Genomic DNA, 12,589 nt, shown 5'->3' on the forward strand with positions numbered 1-12,589 from the left:
ATTGTGGGTGATCGAACACTTACCGTCGAAAACGCGGCGAGAGCATCTTCATTGCCCCTGCAGAGTGTGGCCGAGCCGAGAATTGTCGTTTAGAACAAACCGCATTATGTGGATTGCATAGCTTCAGGCGAAATCTTTCGCCAGGCCCTCATACCTGGTGGGAGACGCTAATTTCCAGCCGTCTTTAGGTTCTCACTGTGAGCTCAGAGAACTGAAAAGAGCGACACGATGCGATCGACGAGCGTACTAAACACAGTGCCCAACGCACCTGTGCAAAGCTTCATCAGATTTTCACTGTATTTCCCATTTTGCCGCCGATCGTTCCTTACTCTCCGAATAACCCTTGTACATCCACGTGACCGAGCGATCTTGGGCGCTGCAGTCATGGACTGTGCGGCTGGTCCCGGCGGAGGTTCGAGTCCTCCCTCGGGCATGGGTGTGTGTGTTTGTCCTTAGGATAATTTAGGTTAAGTAGTGTGTAAGCTCAGGGACTGATGACCTTAGCAGTCAAGTCCCATAAGATTTCACACACATTTGAACATCCACGTGATTACTCTGCTACTCACAGTAAAGTGCCTGGCAGATGATTCAATGTACCACCTTCAAACTGTTTCTCTACCGTTCCACTCTCGAACGGCGCGAAGGAAAAGCGAGCACTTAAATTTTCCTGTGCGAGTCCTGATTTCTCTTATTTTATCTTGATCATCATTTCTTCCCATGTAGGTGGGTGCCAACAGAATGTTTTCGCAGAAAACTGCTGATTGAAATTTGATCAGAAGATCCTATCGCAACGAAAAACGCCTTTGTTTTGATTATTGGCACTCCAATTCACGTATCATGTCTGTGACACTATCTTCCCCTATTTCGCGATAATACAAAAGGAGCTGCTCTTCTTTGTACTTTTTCGATGTCATCCGTCAGTCCCACCTGATGCGGGTCCCACACCGCACAGCAGTACTCCAGAATAGAGCGGACAACTGTGGTGTAAGCAGACTCTTTAGTAGACCTGTTGCACCTTCTAAGTGTTCTGCCAATGAATCGCAGTCTTTAGTTGGCTCTACCCACAACATTATCTATGTGATCATTCCAATTTAGGTTATTTGTAACTGTAATCCCTAGGTATTTAGTTGAATTTACAGTTTTCAGATTTGTGTGACTTAAAGCGTAATCGAAATTTCGCGGATTTCTTTTAGTACTCATGTGAATAATTTCACACTTTTCTTTATTCAGAGCCAACTGCCACTTTTCGCACCATACAGGTATCTAAATCATTTTGCAATTTCTTTTGGTCATCTCATGACTTTACAAGACAGTAATTGAGAACATCATCTGCAAACAATCTACGACGGTTACTCAGATTGTCTCCTATGTCATTAGTGTGGATTAGGAAGAGTAGAGGGCCTATAACACTTCCTTGAGGAACACCGGATAGTACTTCTGTTTTACTCGATGATTTTCCATCTATTACTACGAACTGTGACCTTTCTGGCAGGAAATCACGAATACAGTCGCAGTTTGGTTAGAACACGCTTGTGTGGAACTGTGTCGAAAGCCTTCTGGAAATCTAAAAATACGGAATCAATCTGACATCCCCTGTCAATAGCACTCATTACCTTATGAGTATAAAGAGCTAGTTGTGTTTCACAAGAACAATGTTTTCTGCTTCCAACTCTGCTTCCAATTCTATCCACTATTTGGTCGTGGTGCACAGAACACTCCACGGAGTCGCCAGTCAATTCTTTTTAAGAGACAGTCTTCACTCCCGTTCTGATCATGTAAGTGTAGAAAAGATTTGGAATGATTTCAAAGAGGTACTATCGACAGCAACTGAGGGATGTACAGCACGTAAATTAATAAGTGATGGTACTGATCCCCCATGGTCCACAAAACGGGTCAGATCCCTATTGCAGAACCAACGAAAAAAGCAAGCAAAATTTAAAAGAACGCAAAATTCCCAAGACTGGCAAAGTTTTGCAGAAGTTCGAAATATAGCGCGCACTTCGATGCGAGATGATTTCAATAATTTCTACAACAAAACTCTGTCTCGGAACCTGACAGGAAAACCACTGGTCATACATAAAGCACACCAGTGGCAAGAAGCAATCAATACCTTGACTGTGCTATAGCAACGGTGAAGTCACTGATGACAGTGTCACTCAAACACAGTTACTAAACACGGTCTTCCGAAACTCCTTCACCAAAGAAGACGAAGTAAATATTGCTGAATTCCAGTCAAGAACAACTGCCAAGACGAGAAACATAGAAGTAGATATCCTCGGTGTAGCAAAGCTGCTTAAATCACTTAATAAAAGCAAGGCCTCCGATTCAGATTGTATACCAGTCAGGTTCCTTTCCCAGTATGCTGATACAATAGCTCCATATTTATCAATTATATACAACCGGTCGCTCACAGAAAGAACCGTACCTAAAGACTACACGGCCTCGTTCAAACTCAGTGACCTGTTGATAATGGCATCTTTGTCGCCTCAAAGGCTTCAACAACTCACCATGCCCAATCTCAAGGGTAAATAACGCTCAGTGTATATTTAAAGCAAACATGATTTGCATCCTCATAGCGCCAGTGTTATGCGAGTTAGTTAGTTACGTGTTCCATTGATCAATAGCACGGACAGCCATTTTGATGTGGAACGTGTCCAATGCACAAGAAATGCGCACAGGAAACAAGTTTTTTTTTCTTTTTTCTTTTTTTATTTACATTATAGTGATATATCTAAATATTACTATTATCTATCCCATTCCCTTAAATGGCACAAAATGCATATATTATATCTCCAAATATATTTACTCATATTCAAGAATTCATCTACAGGGCTATTACAAATGGCTGAAGCAATTTCATAAATTCACTGTAGCTCCATTCATTGACATATGGTCACGACACACTACAGATACGTAGAAAAACTCATGAAGTTTAGTTCGGCTGAAGCCGCACTTCAGGTTTCTGCCGCCAGAGCGCTCGAGAGCGCAATGAGACAAAATGGCGACAGGAGCCGAGAAAGCGTATGTCGTGCTTGAAATGCACTCACATCAGTCAGTCATAACAGTGCAACGACACTTCAGGACGAAGTTCAACAAAGATCCACCAACTGCTAACTCCATTCGGCGACGGTATGCGCAGTTTAAAGCTTCTGGATGCCTCTGTAAGGGGAAATCAACGGGTCGGCCTGCAGTGAGCGAAGAAACGGTTGAACGCGTGCGGGCAAGTGTCTCGCGTAGCCTGCGGAAGTCGACGAATAAAGCATGCAGGGAGCTAAACGTACCACAGCCGACGGTTTGGAAAATCTTACGGAAAAGGCTAAAGCAGAAGCCTTACCGTTTACAACTGCTACAAGCCCTGACACCCGATGACAAAGTCAAACGCTTTGAATTTTCGGCGCGGTTGCAACAGCTCATGCAAGAGGATGCGTTCAGTGCGAAACTTGTTTTCAGTGATGAAGCAACATTTTTTCTTAATGGTGAAGTGAACAGACACAATGTGCGAACTGGGCGGTAGAGAATCCTCACGCATTCGTGCAGCAAATTCGCAATTCACCAAAAGTTAATGTGTTTTGTTCAATCTCACGGTTTAAAGTTTACAGCCCCTTTTTCTTCTGCGAAAAAAACGTTACAGGACACGTGTATCTGGACATGCTGGAAAATTGGCTCATGCCACAACTGGAGACCGACAGCGCCGACTTCATCTTTCAACAGGATGGTGCTCCACCGCACTTCCACCATGATGTTCGGCATTTCTTAAACAGGAGATTGGAAAACCGATGGATCGATCGTGGTGGAGATCATGATCAGCAATTCATGTCATGGCCTCCACGCTCTCCCGACTTAACCCCATGCGCTTTCTTTCTGTGGGGTTATGTGAAAGATTCAGTGTTTAAACCTCCTCTACCAAGAAACGTGCCAGAACTGCGAGCTAGCATCTACGATGCTTTCGAACTCATTGATGGGGACATGCTGCGCCGAGTGTGGAAGGAACTTGATTATCGGCTTGATGTCTGCCGAATCACTAAAGGGGGACATATCGAACATTTGTGAATGCCTAAAAAAACTTTTTGAGTTTTTGTATGTGTGTGCAAAGCATTGTGAAAATATCTCAAATAATAAAGTTATTGTAGAGTTGTGAAATCGCTTCAATCATTTGTAATAAGCCTGTATGCTATAGAAGGAGTTGTCAAGGAGGTATGATTTCAATTTGTTTTTGAAACTATTACTGCTGTCTGTCAGATATTTTATTTCATCTGGTAATTTATCTACATCTACATCTATACTCCGCGAGCCACCTTACGGTGTGTGGCGGAGGGTACTTATTGTACCACTTACTGATCCCCCATTCCCTGTTCCATTCACGAATTGTGCGTGGGAAGAACGACTGCTTGTAAGTCTCTGTATTTGCTCTAATTTCTCGGATCTTTTCGTTGTGATCATTACGCGAGATATATGTGGGCGGTAGTAATATGTAGATGTAGATGTAATTTATCAAAACGTTTTATAGTAGCATATTTTACCCTTTCCTGTGCCAAAGATAGGTTAAGTAAAGGATAGTGTAGGTATTTATTTTTTCTCGTATTGTAATCATGAATGTCGCTGTTGATTTTAAACTGGTCCACGTTGTTGTTGAGAAAAAATTTCATTACTGTGTAAATGTACTGTGAAGCAGTTGTAAGAATTCCTAACCTTTTAAACAGATGCCTACAAGATGTGCGACTATGAACCCCACAAATTATTCTAACTACTTTCTTTTGAGCAGTGAATACCTGGTGTACTCAACGACGAACATGGGTGCAGGAATGGCAAAACGTCATTTTTTTGGATGAATCCAGGTTCTGTTTACAGCATCATGATGGTCGCATCCGTGTTTGGCTACATCGCGGTGAACGCACATTGGAAGCGTGTATTCGTCAGCGCCATACTGGCGTATCACCCGGCCTGTTGGTATGGGGTGCCATTGGTTACACGTCTCGGTCACCTCTTGTTCGCATTGACAGCACTTTGAACAGTGGACGTTACATATCAGATGTATTACGACCTCTGGCTCTACCCTTCATTCGATCCCTGCGAAACCCTGCATTTCAGCAGAATAATGCACGACCGCATGTTGCAGGTCCTGTACGGGCTTTTTTGGATACGGAAAATGTTCGACTGCTGCCCTGGGTCCGCAGCTCGTGGTCGTGCGGTAGCGTACTCGCTTCCCGCGCCCGGGTTCCCGGGTTCGATTCCCGGCGGGATCAGGGATTTTCTCTGCCTCGAGATGACTGGGTGTTGTGTGATGTCCTTAGGTTAGTTTGGTTTAAGTAGTTCTAAATTCTAGGGGACTGATCATCATAGATGTTAAGTCCCATAGTGTTCAGAGCCATTTGAACCATTTTTTGAGCTGCCCTGGCCAGCACATTCTCCAGATCTCTCACCAATTGATAACGTCTCGTCAATGGTGGCCGAGCAACTGGCTCGTCACAATACGCCAGTCACTACTGTTGATGAACTGTAGTATCGTGTTGAAGGTGCATGGGCAGCTGTAGCTGTACACGCAATCCAAGCTCTGCTTGACTCAATGCCGAGGCGTATCAAGGCCGTTATTACTGCCAGAGGTGGTTGTTGTGGGTACTGATTTCTCAGGATCTATGCACCCAAACTGCGTGAAAATGTAATCACATGTCAGTTTTAGTATAATATATTTGTCCAATGAATACCCGTTTATCATCTGCATTTCTTGTTGGTGAAGCAGTTTTAATGGCCAGTAGTGTATATTTCTCTGGAACCCAAACTGGTCTTACCTGAGCTCGGCTTCTACCAGTTCTTTCATTTTCTGTAAATAATTCGTGTTATTATTTTGCAACCGTGACCTATGAAACTAATGTTTCGGTAATATTCACTCCTTCCTGCGCCTCCCTTCGTTCCGGAAGTCTGAGGGTATTTCGTCATTCTGATATATTTTGCATACAAAATATAATAGTTTTGTCACGGTTGACTCACCTAAGGATCTCAGTAACTCTGTGGAAACGTCGTCTACTCCAGCGGTCTTGCTTCGTCTCTCGAAGTATCGTATCTCTCATGTCATCTTCAATTCTTCCTCTTCTCTTTTCATAATATTGTTTTCCTTTTCACCTTCCAGCGTCTTCTTTCTTCAGGACAGGCTCGCCGTCTGAGCTCTTAATATTCATACATACAGTTCTCTTTTCTCCAAGTGTCTATGATTTTGCTACACGCTACGTTGTCACAGTTGCAACATTCTTTTAATTGTGTCGCTTTTCAGCTCAACTCTGACGGTCAGTACGACGCGGAGCTTTTCAAGGACCACATCAACCACTGTCCTGAACTGGACAAACAACCGCAGAAGAAGGTGGCTGCCATTGAAGTCGCCGACAGCTGCACTGGTAAAGGTGAGCAGCACGTTTCATTCTTCATCAAAATATGTCACGCACCGTTCCTACCGGTGAGCTGTTTCACAAATCTCTGCCGTCTGCGCAAGGTATTTTACAATAATATTCTTGGTAAACGTAAAATGTGTGCTCGCAATGCTAAATAATCTGAATATCACAAGTTTTCTATCGTGGCTACAAGCAGTGACACATGATACGTCGCGTGAAATCTCCGTGAACACTGTTAGGGCTAAAAATCAAGACCGTAGATCGCGTAGGGTTGGCACGTCATGCTCATTCTCTCACCTTCCCTTCCATTTCCTCCGGCGTAAGCGCTCATTTACGGGTACAAAATTAGGTTTTAACATCCGGCCAATATGGAGGCACAGGCAGTTCCTTTTGAAAAGTAACTATATTTCCAGTTCATGACGTGACAGACACACGAGATGCACTTGAACTCAAGGACTTTATTAGAGAAATACCAGAAGCAGCCGGATTTGCCAAGATGTCCATTTATTCGAATTCTTTTACCACTAGCAAAAAGGGCATTCCTGGCCCATAGAAGTCTACTAGTATCAAACAAAGATCTTACTCTGAGGAAGAAATTTTGTGGTGTCATCGCCAGACACCACACTCGCCAGGTGGTAGCCTTTAAATCGGCCGCGCTCATTTAGTATACGTCGGACCCGCGTGTCGCCACTATCAGTAATTGCAGACCGAGCGCCGCCACACGGCAGATCTAGTCCAGAGAAGCTCCCTAGCATTCGCTCTAGTTGTACAGCCGACTTTGCTAGCGATGGTTCACTGCCTACTTACGTTCTCATTTGCCGAGACGATAGTTTAGCATAGCCTTCAGCTACGTCGTTTGCTACGACCTAGCAAGGCGTCATATTCAGCTACTACGTATCCTGAACAGATAATATTGTGAATCATGTTCCGTCAAGAGCGACGTTCATCATTAATGGATTAAAGTTAAGTATTATACTAATTACGTCCTCTTTCTGAATTCTAATTCCTCGTCATGTTCCAGACCTCACGTCAGTACAGTTCTTCCCTCCTCACGCCAGCCTGCGTGAGCTAACACGCGTGCAGTCCGGCCTCCTCTGGTAACACGGCGTTGGCTCTCCTGCCAACAACACCAATTTCCGACAATGCACGTTTAGAGCACAGCATTGCACGGTAGTGAAACGTGAACTGTGGGAAAACCAGAAGAGAACTGAAGCACTGGAAACTGGTGTTGCAGACTAATAATGAAAATTAGGTGGACTGATAATGTAAGGAATGAGAAGGTTGTACACAGAATCGGTGAGGAAAGAAGAGTACGGGAAACACTGACAAGAAGGATGGACAGGAGAGTATGGCATTGGTTAAGACCTCAGGAAGTTACATCCATCGTACTAGATGGAGCTCTAGATGGTAGAACCTGTAGAGGAAAATAGAGCTAGGAATACATCCAGCAAATAATTGAGGACTTAGGTTGCAAGTGCTATTCTGAGATGAAGGGGTTGGCACAGAAGAGGAATTCGTGGCGAGCCATATCGAGGCATTCAAAAGACTGATGAGTCACAAGAAAAGGCGTCCAGTTCCTCCTTTCCCCTCTCTCTGCCAACATCCTTTTCCCTCCTCTGTGTCCTTCTCCCGCTCTCATTGCCCACCTGCTTCAACCCACGCCATTCTCTATCCCTCTCAACCTGTCTCTTTCTGTCCGGCTGAAACTCAACCCCTCCTCTCTCTCTTTTTCCATCTGGTTCTCCCCCTCCCCCTGTCCGCTTGCTCCTTCACCCCCTGTCCATCCCCTCCTTCCCATCCAGGTCTATATCCTCCTCTCTCATCCATCTCCTCAGCCATCTATAGCCTTCCCCCCTATTTCTGTCCGTCTCCTACCTTCCCCTTCTCTCTGTCCATCCCCTTTCCCCCTCTCTCTCTGCCCAGCTCATCCTCCCCCATATCTGTTTTCATATCCTCCTTTCCGCTTCTCTGTTTATCACTTCCTCCCCAACTTCTCTCTCCTCATTACCGCCCAAACCACAACAAGAAGTTGCTGTTTGTTACCGCTGCAGTATGGCTTTCCAGATAGTAAGTTATGTCTGTACTGATGTTGGTTGAAATTTAACCAGGAGCTTAGAAGGAGCGTTTTGCCCGTGGTTTTGCCTGCATATTCGCGTGTCATAAATATTTCACATGTACATAGTCTCAGTATTTTGCAGCAGTGGTGCTGAGCATGTTGTGTTGAGACATAACTGTTAAGAAAAATTCGGTAACTTGCACCATTTCCGAGTTAATCAACATTGAAGTTAGACAGTCAGGCCGTTGTGCACGCAGATTCAAGAGGCCCACAAGATACAGTTAGCGTCAATTGTCCTCACAGAATAAATGATGATACCTCTAGAGACTGCTCAGCACTTTGTTGTGGTTCGAGCCTCGCTGCCGTCCCGTGGCCAATTTTTGTGTTGCTCTCTTGATCATGTTTAGGAAAGAAAATGAAGAACATTTTTGGCGACATCCTCTCTGACATGCTGCTTGAACTGACACACTCAACGGCTTGGCTGGCTGACTGCAATACTATTTAACTCGGAAATGACGCAATGTATCGAATTTTTTCTCAACAATTATTTCTCGACACATCCTACCCTGCAACACCCTCACAAGTTTCTCGAACTGTTTGTGACCACCCTGTATATGAATGCCAATCTCGTGAACTGCTGTAGGGCTATTAATTCGGTTTTTACTGATAGGTGCACTGATTCCCGACGAAATTTCGTGTATATAATACGAGGGTAATTCAATAATTTAAGAGACAAATTGGTCTGGGGAAAAATGCGTTTATTTTTACAAAACAATACTTCTCCTACTTTTCAACATAACCCCCTTGAACATTTATGCATTTGTTACAACGGGCTTCAAGCTTTTTTATTCCGGCTGCAAAGAACTCTTTATATTGATGTTTGAACCAATTTCCCACAAACGTTTTCACGTTCTCGTTGTCCTGGAACCTCTTCACACGTAATGCCCCCTTCAGTGCACCAAACAAATGTAAATCACTAGATGCTAAATCAGGTCTGTAATGGGGATGAGTCAGTACTTCCCAGCCCATTTTGTCGATGGTTTCGAGGGTTAGTTGACCAATATGAAGACGTGCGTTGTCTTCCTGGAGAATTATACCTCTCCTCTCAGAGCCACGAAGTCTCTCTCTCACTTTGTTTAAAAACAAATCCGAGTGGTGTTAGCTGTTCATTGTACGCTGCTCTTCGAGATAATCACAAAAACAGACCCTTCTGCATCCCAAAACACCGTCAGCGTGAGTGTTCCTGCTGATGCTTAGGTTCTGAATTTTTTCTTGACAGGTCAATAGGTGTGTTTCCACTCCATACTTTGTCTTTTTGATTCTGGTTCATAATAGTGAACCCAAGTTTCATCACAAGTTAAGACTTTATTGAGTAAGTGCTCACCTTCTCTTCCATGACGTTTCTTTAGCTCTGTGTACACTCTCAACCTTCTTTCCCTGTGTAGCCGCGTCAATTCCTTTGGGACCCATCTTGCACGTGTTTTGCGGTACTTCAGCTTGTTACAAACAGTGTTATAAACTGTAGCAGTACTAACTTGAAGCTTATCAACTATCATTTCCACAGTCACACGGCGGTCGGCAGGAATAATGTCATCAATTCGACTTCCTAGTGAGGGAGTTGAAACTGAAACAGGTCGGCCAGAACGGTATTCGTCAGTCACGACCATTTTTGAACTGCTCTACCCACTTGTAAAAATTTGCACGATTTATACAACCTTCACCATAAACTTTGTAGACATTCAACAGTATATATTCACTGGTTTCTCGCCTTCAGCAAGTAAAAAACGAATAACAGAACGTTGTTCAGCTAATGTGCACGTTCCAAGCGGACTCGCCATCTTGAAATGTATTTTTTAGGCTATAAACAAAAGAATGTTGATACATCAGCTGATCAGGACTCATCCCAGTGATGCCAACTTAAAGCCATAAAAGTACCAAACTTGCCCTACTAACTGTTTTTTCCCCAGACCAATTTTTCCTTTAATTATTGAATGACCTTCTTATATGTTATAGGATCTCCATTGTTTACACTGTGTATAAATGATCTAGTAGAAGTCGTCAGGAACTCATTACATAATATATGTTATAGGACCTTCATGTTTATGATATGTAGAAATGATCTAGTAGAAAGCGTCTTCTGAGGCTCCTTCGCCAATGATACAGTTTATGAAGAGGTACCAACACAAGAAGGCTGCAGCGAATTGCAGGAAGACCGGAAAAGCATTGATGATTGCTGAGAAAGATCTTGCAGGATAACATCGCTGTAATCAATAATTGGTTCAAATGGTTCAAATGGCTCTGAGCACTATGGGATTTAACTTCTGAAGTCAGCAGTCCCCTGGAACTTAGAACTACTTAAACCTAACTAACCTAAGGGCATTACACATATCCATGCCCGACCGTAGCGGTCGCGCGGTTCCAGACTGTAGCGCCTAGAACAGCTCGGCCACTCCGGCCGGCCAATAATTGGGAGTATAAGCGTTTGTACAAGATTCTTTTTCAGATCAAGTAGGAAGATCGTTTTGTGTTTGTAGGGCACGGAGAGATGTTCTTCTAGCATAATACAGCTACGTGCTCAGTCCAACTTAGACTTTCATCTATAATTACTTGTACTAAGTGGAGCCTCTCCATCTCCACCCTTGGATGATGAGCATCCAAAGTTATCTGCTTTGGTTTGTAGCTAAAAAAAGTTCCGTTGAAAATGCAACAAACCATTTGTAACTTTCAGAAAAGTTTCGTGAGTGGCGAATTTTACTCACTAATATGTTGTGTAGACGCGACTGCGAGATAATTCTGAGGCAGTGGTTTATTAAGTGCGGGACTGAGGACATGTAAGGTCAGTAGCTTATAAAAAAACCATCCTTTGTACAAAAATAAACGTGTAATGTCTTCAGTTATGTCGTTCCAAAACATATAAAATTTCGTGTTTCACCAGATATCGATTGCCCTAAAAAAATTACATCATTTCATGGAAAAAGTACATATTTAGTGGACTAGCACGCTAGATAATGAAGTTTCACATAATGACCATACGGAAAACCGCTCTCCTCTTTGCGTGCTATCATTTGCCACAATCTCGTTTCGATGTCTCATATCATTTATGAAACATGAGGAAACATGGATATTTCATTCTAGATTTATAGCTGGAAAATGTGATCGCAAATTAGTGCACTACATTCGATCAGTTTTCTTGGGGGTGGTGACAGGCAGAGACCTCCACTCAAATTTAAAGAAAAATTCTGCATGTCAGCTAAATTTCATAAGCAGCAAAATGTTATGCAGTATGCGCCAAATACAGCATCATAGTGACTCCTGTTTTCCATTGTAAACGTTTTCGAATTTCGCGCAGTGTCTTACTTAAATGCAAATATCACAATAGCTATGACCATTATCGAAATTATGGTTACGTCATCATGGAGCTGACATATAAGACTATTAGCAACGCAAAAATGAAATTTTTTACCGAATACGTTTTGTAAAATCTTTTGAGAAATATTGCAGAGCGTGAGCCTAGGTTATGACATCGTATTATACATACACTACTAGATTTGTTTTCCTATTTATGTCAATAGTTATATTTTTTTACATTCTGGATCTAATGCAGGCCCTGCACCAACCATCAATGCTCTGCAGGTTTTCCTGCAATTCGCTGCAGCCTTCTTGTGTTGGTACCTCTTCATAAACTGTATCATTGGCGAAGGAGCCTCAGAAGACGCTTTCTACTAGATCATTTCTACATATTATAAACATGAAGGTCCTATAACATATATTATGTAATGAGTTCCTGACGACTTCTACTAGATCATTTATACACAGTGTAAACAATGGAGATCCTATAACATATAAGAAGGTCATTCAATAATTAAAGGAAAAATTGGTCTGGGGAAAAACAGTTAGTAGGGCAAGTTTGGTACTTTTATGGCTTTAAGTTGGCATCACTGGGATGAGTCCTGATCAGCTGATGTATCAACATTCTTTTGTTTATAGCCTAAAAAATACATTTCAAGATGGCGAGTCCGCTTGGAACGTCCACATTAACTGAACAACGTTCTGTTATTCGTTTTTTACTTGCTGAAGGCGAGAAACCAGTGAATATATACTGTTGAATATCTACAAAGTTTATGGTGAAGGTTGTATAAATCGTGCAAATTTT

At 42.8% G+C, this 12,589-nt stretch overlaps 1 protein-coding gene across 1 annotated transcript in view; it reads left to right on the top strand.

Moving 5' to 3' along the window:
* LOC126106438 (uncharacterized) overlaps window positions 1-12,589 on the top strand; it is a 74,320-nt gene that overhangs the window by 46,238 nt on the left and 15,493 nt on the right. Inside the window, exon 5 of the mRNA XM_049912718.1 lies at window positions 6,266-6,392. Coding sequence (XP_049768675.1) covers window positions 6,266-6,392 — 127 coding nt within the window. The remainder of the gene's footprint in view (window positions 1-6,265; window positions 6,393-12,589) is intronic.

This window comes from Schistocerca cancellata, chromosome 10, assembly GCF_023864275.1.
Source record: "Schistocerca cancellata isolate TAMUIC-IGC-003103 chromosome 10, iqSchCanc2.1, whole genome shotgun sequence".
Classification (NCBI taxonomy): Eukaryota; Metazoa; Arthropoda; class Insecta; order Orthoptera; family Acrididae; genus Schistocerca; species Schistocerca cancellata.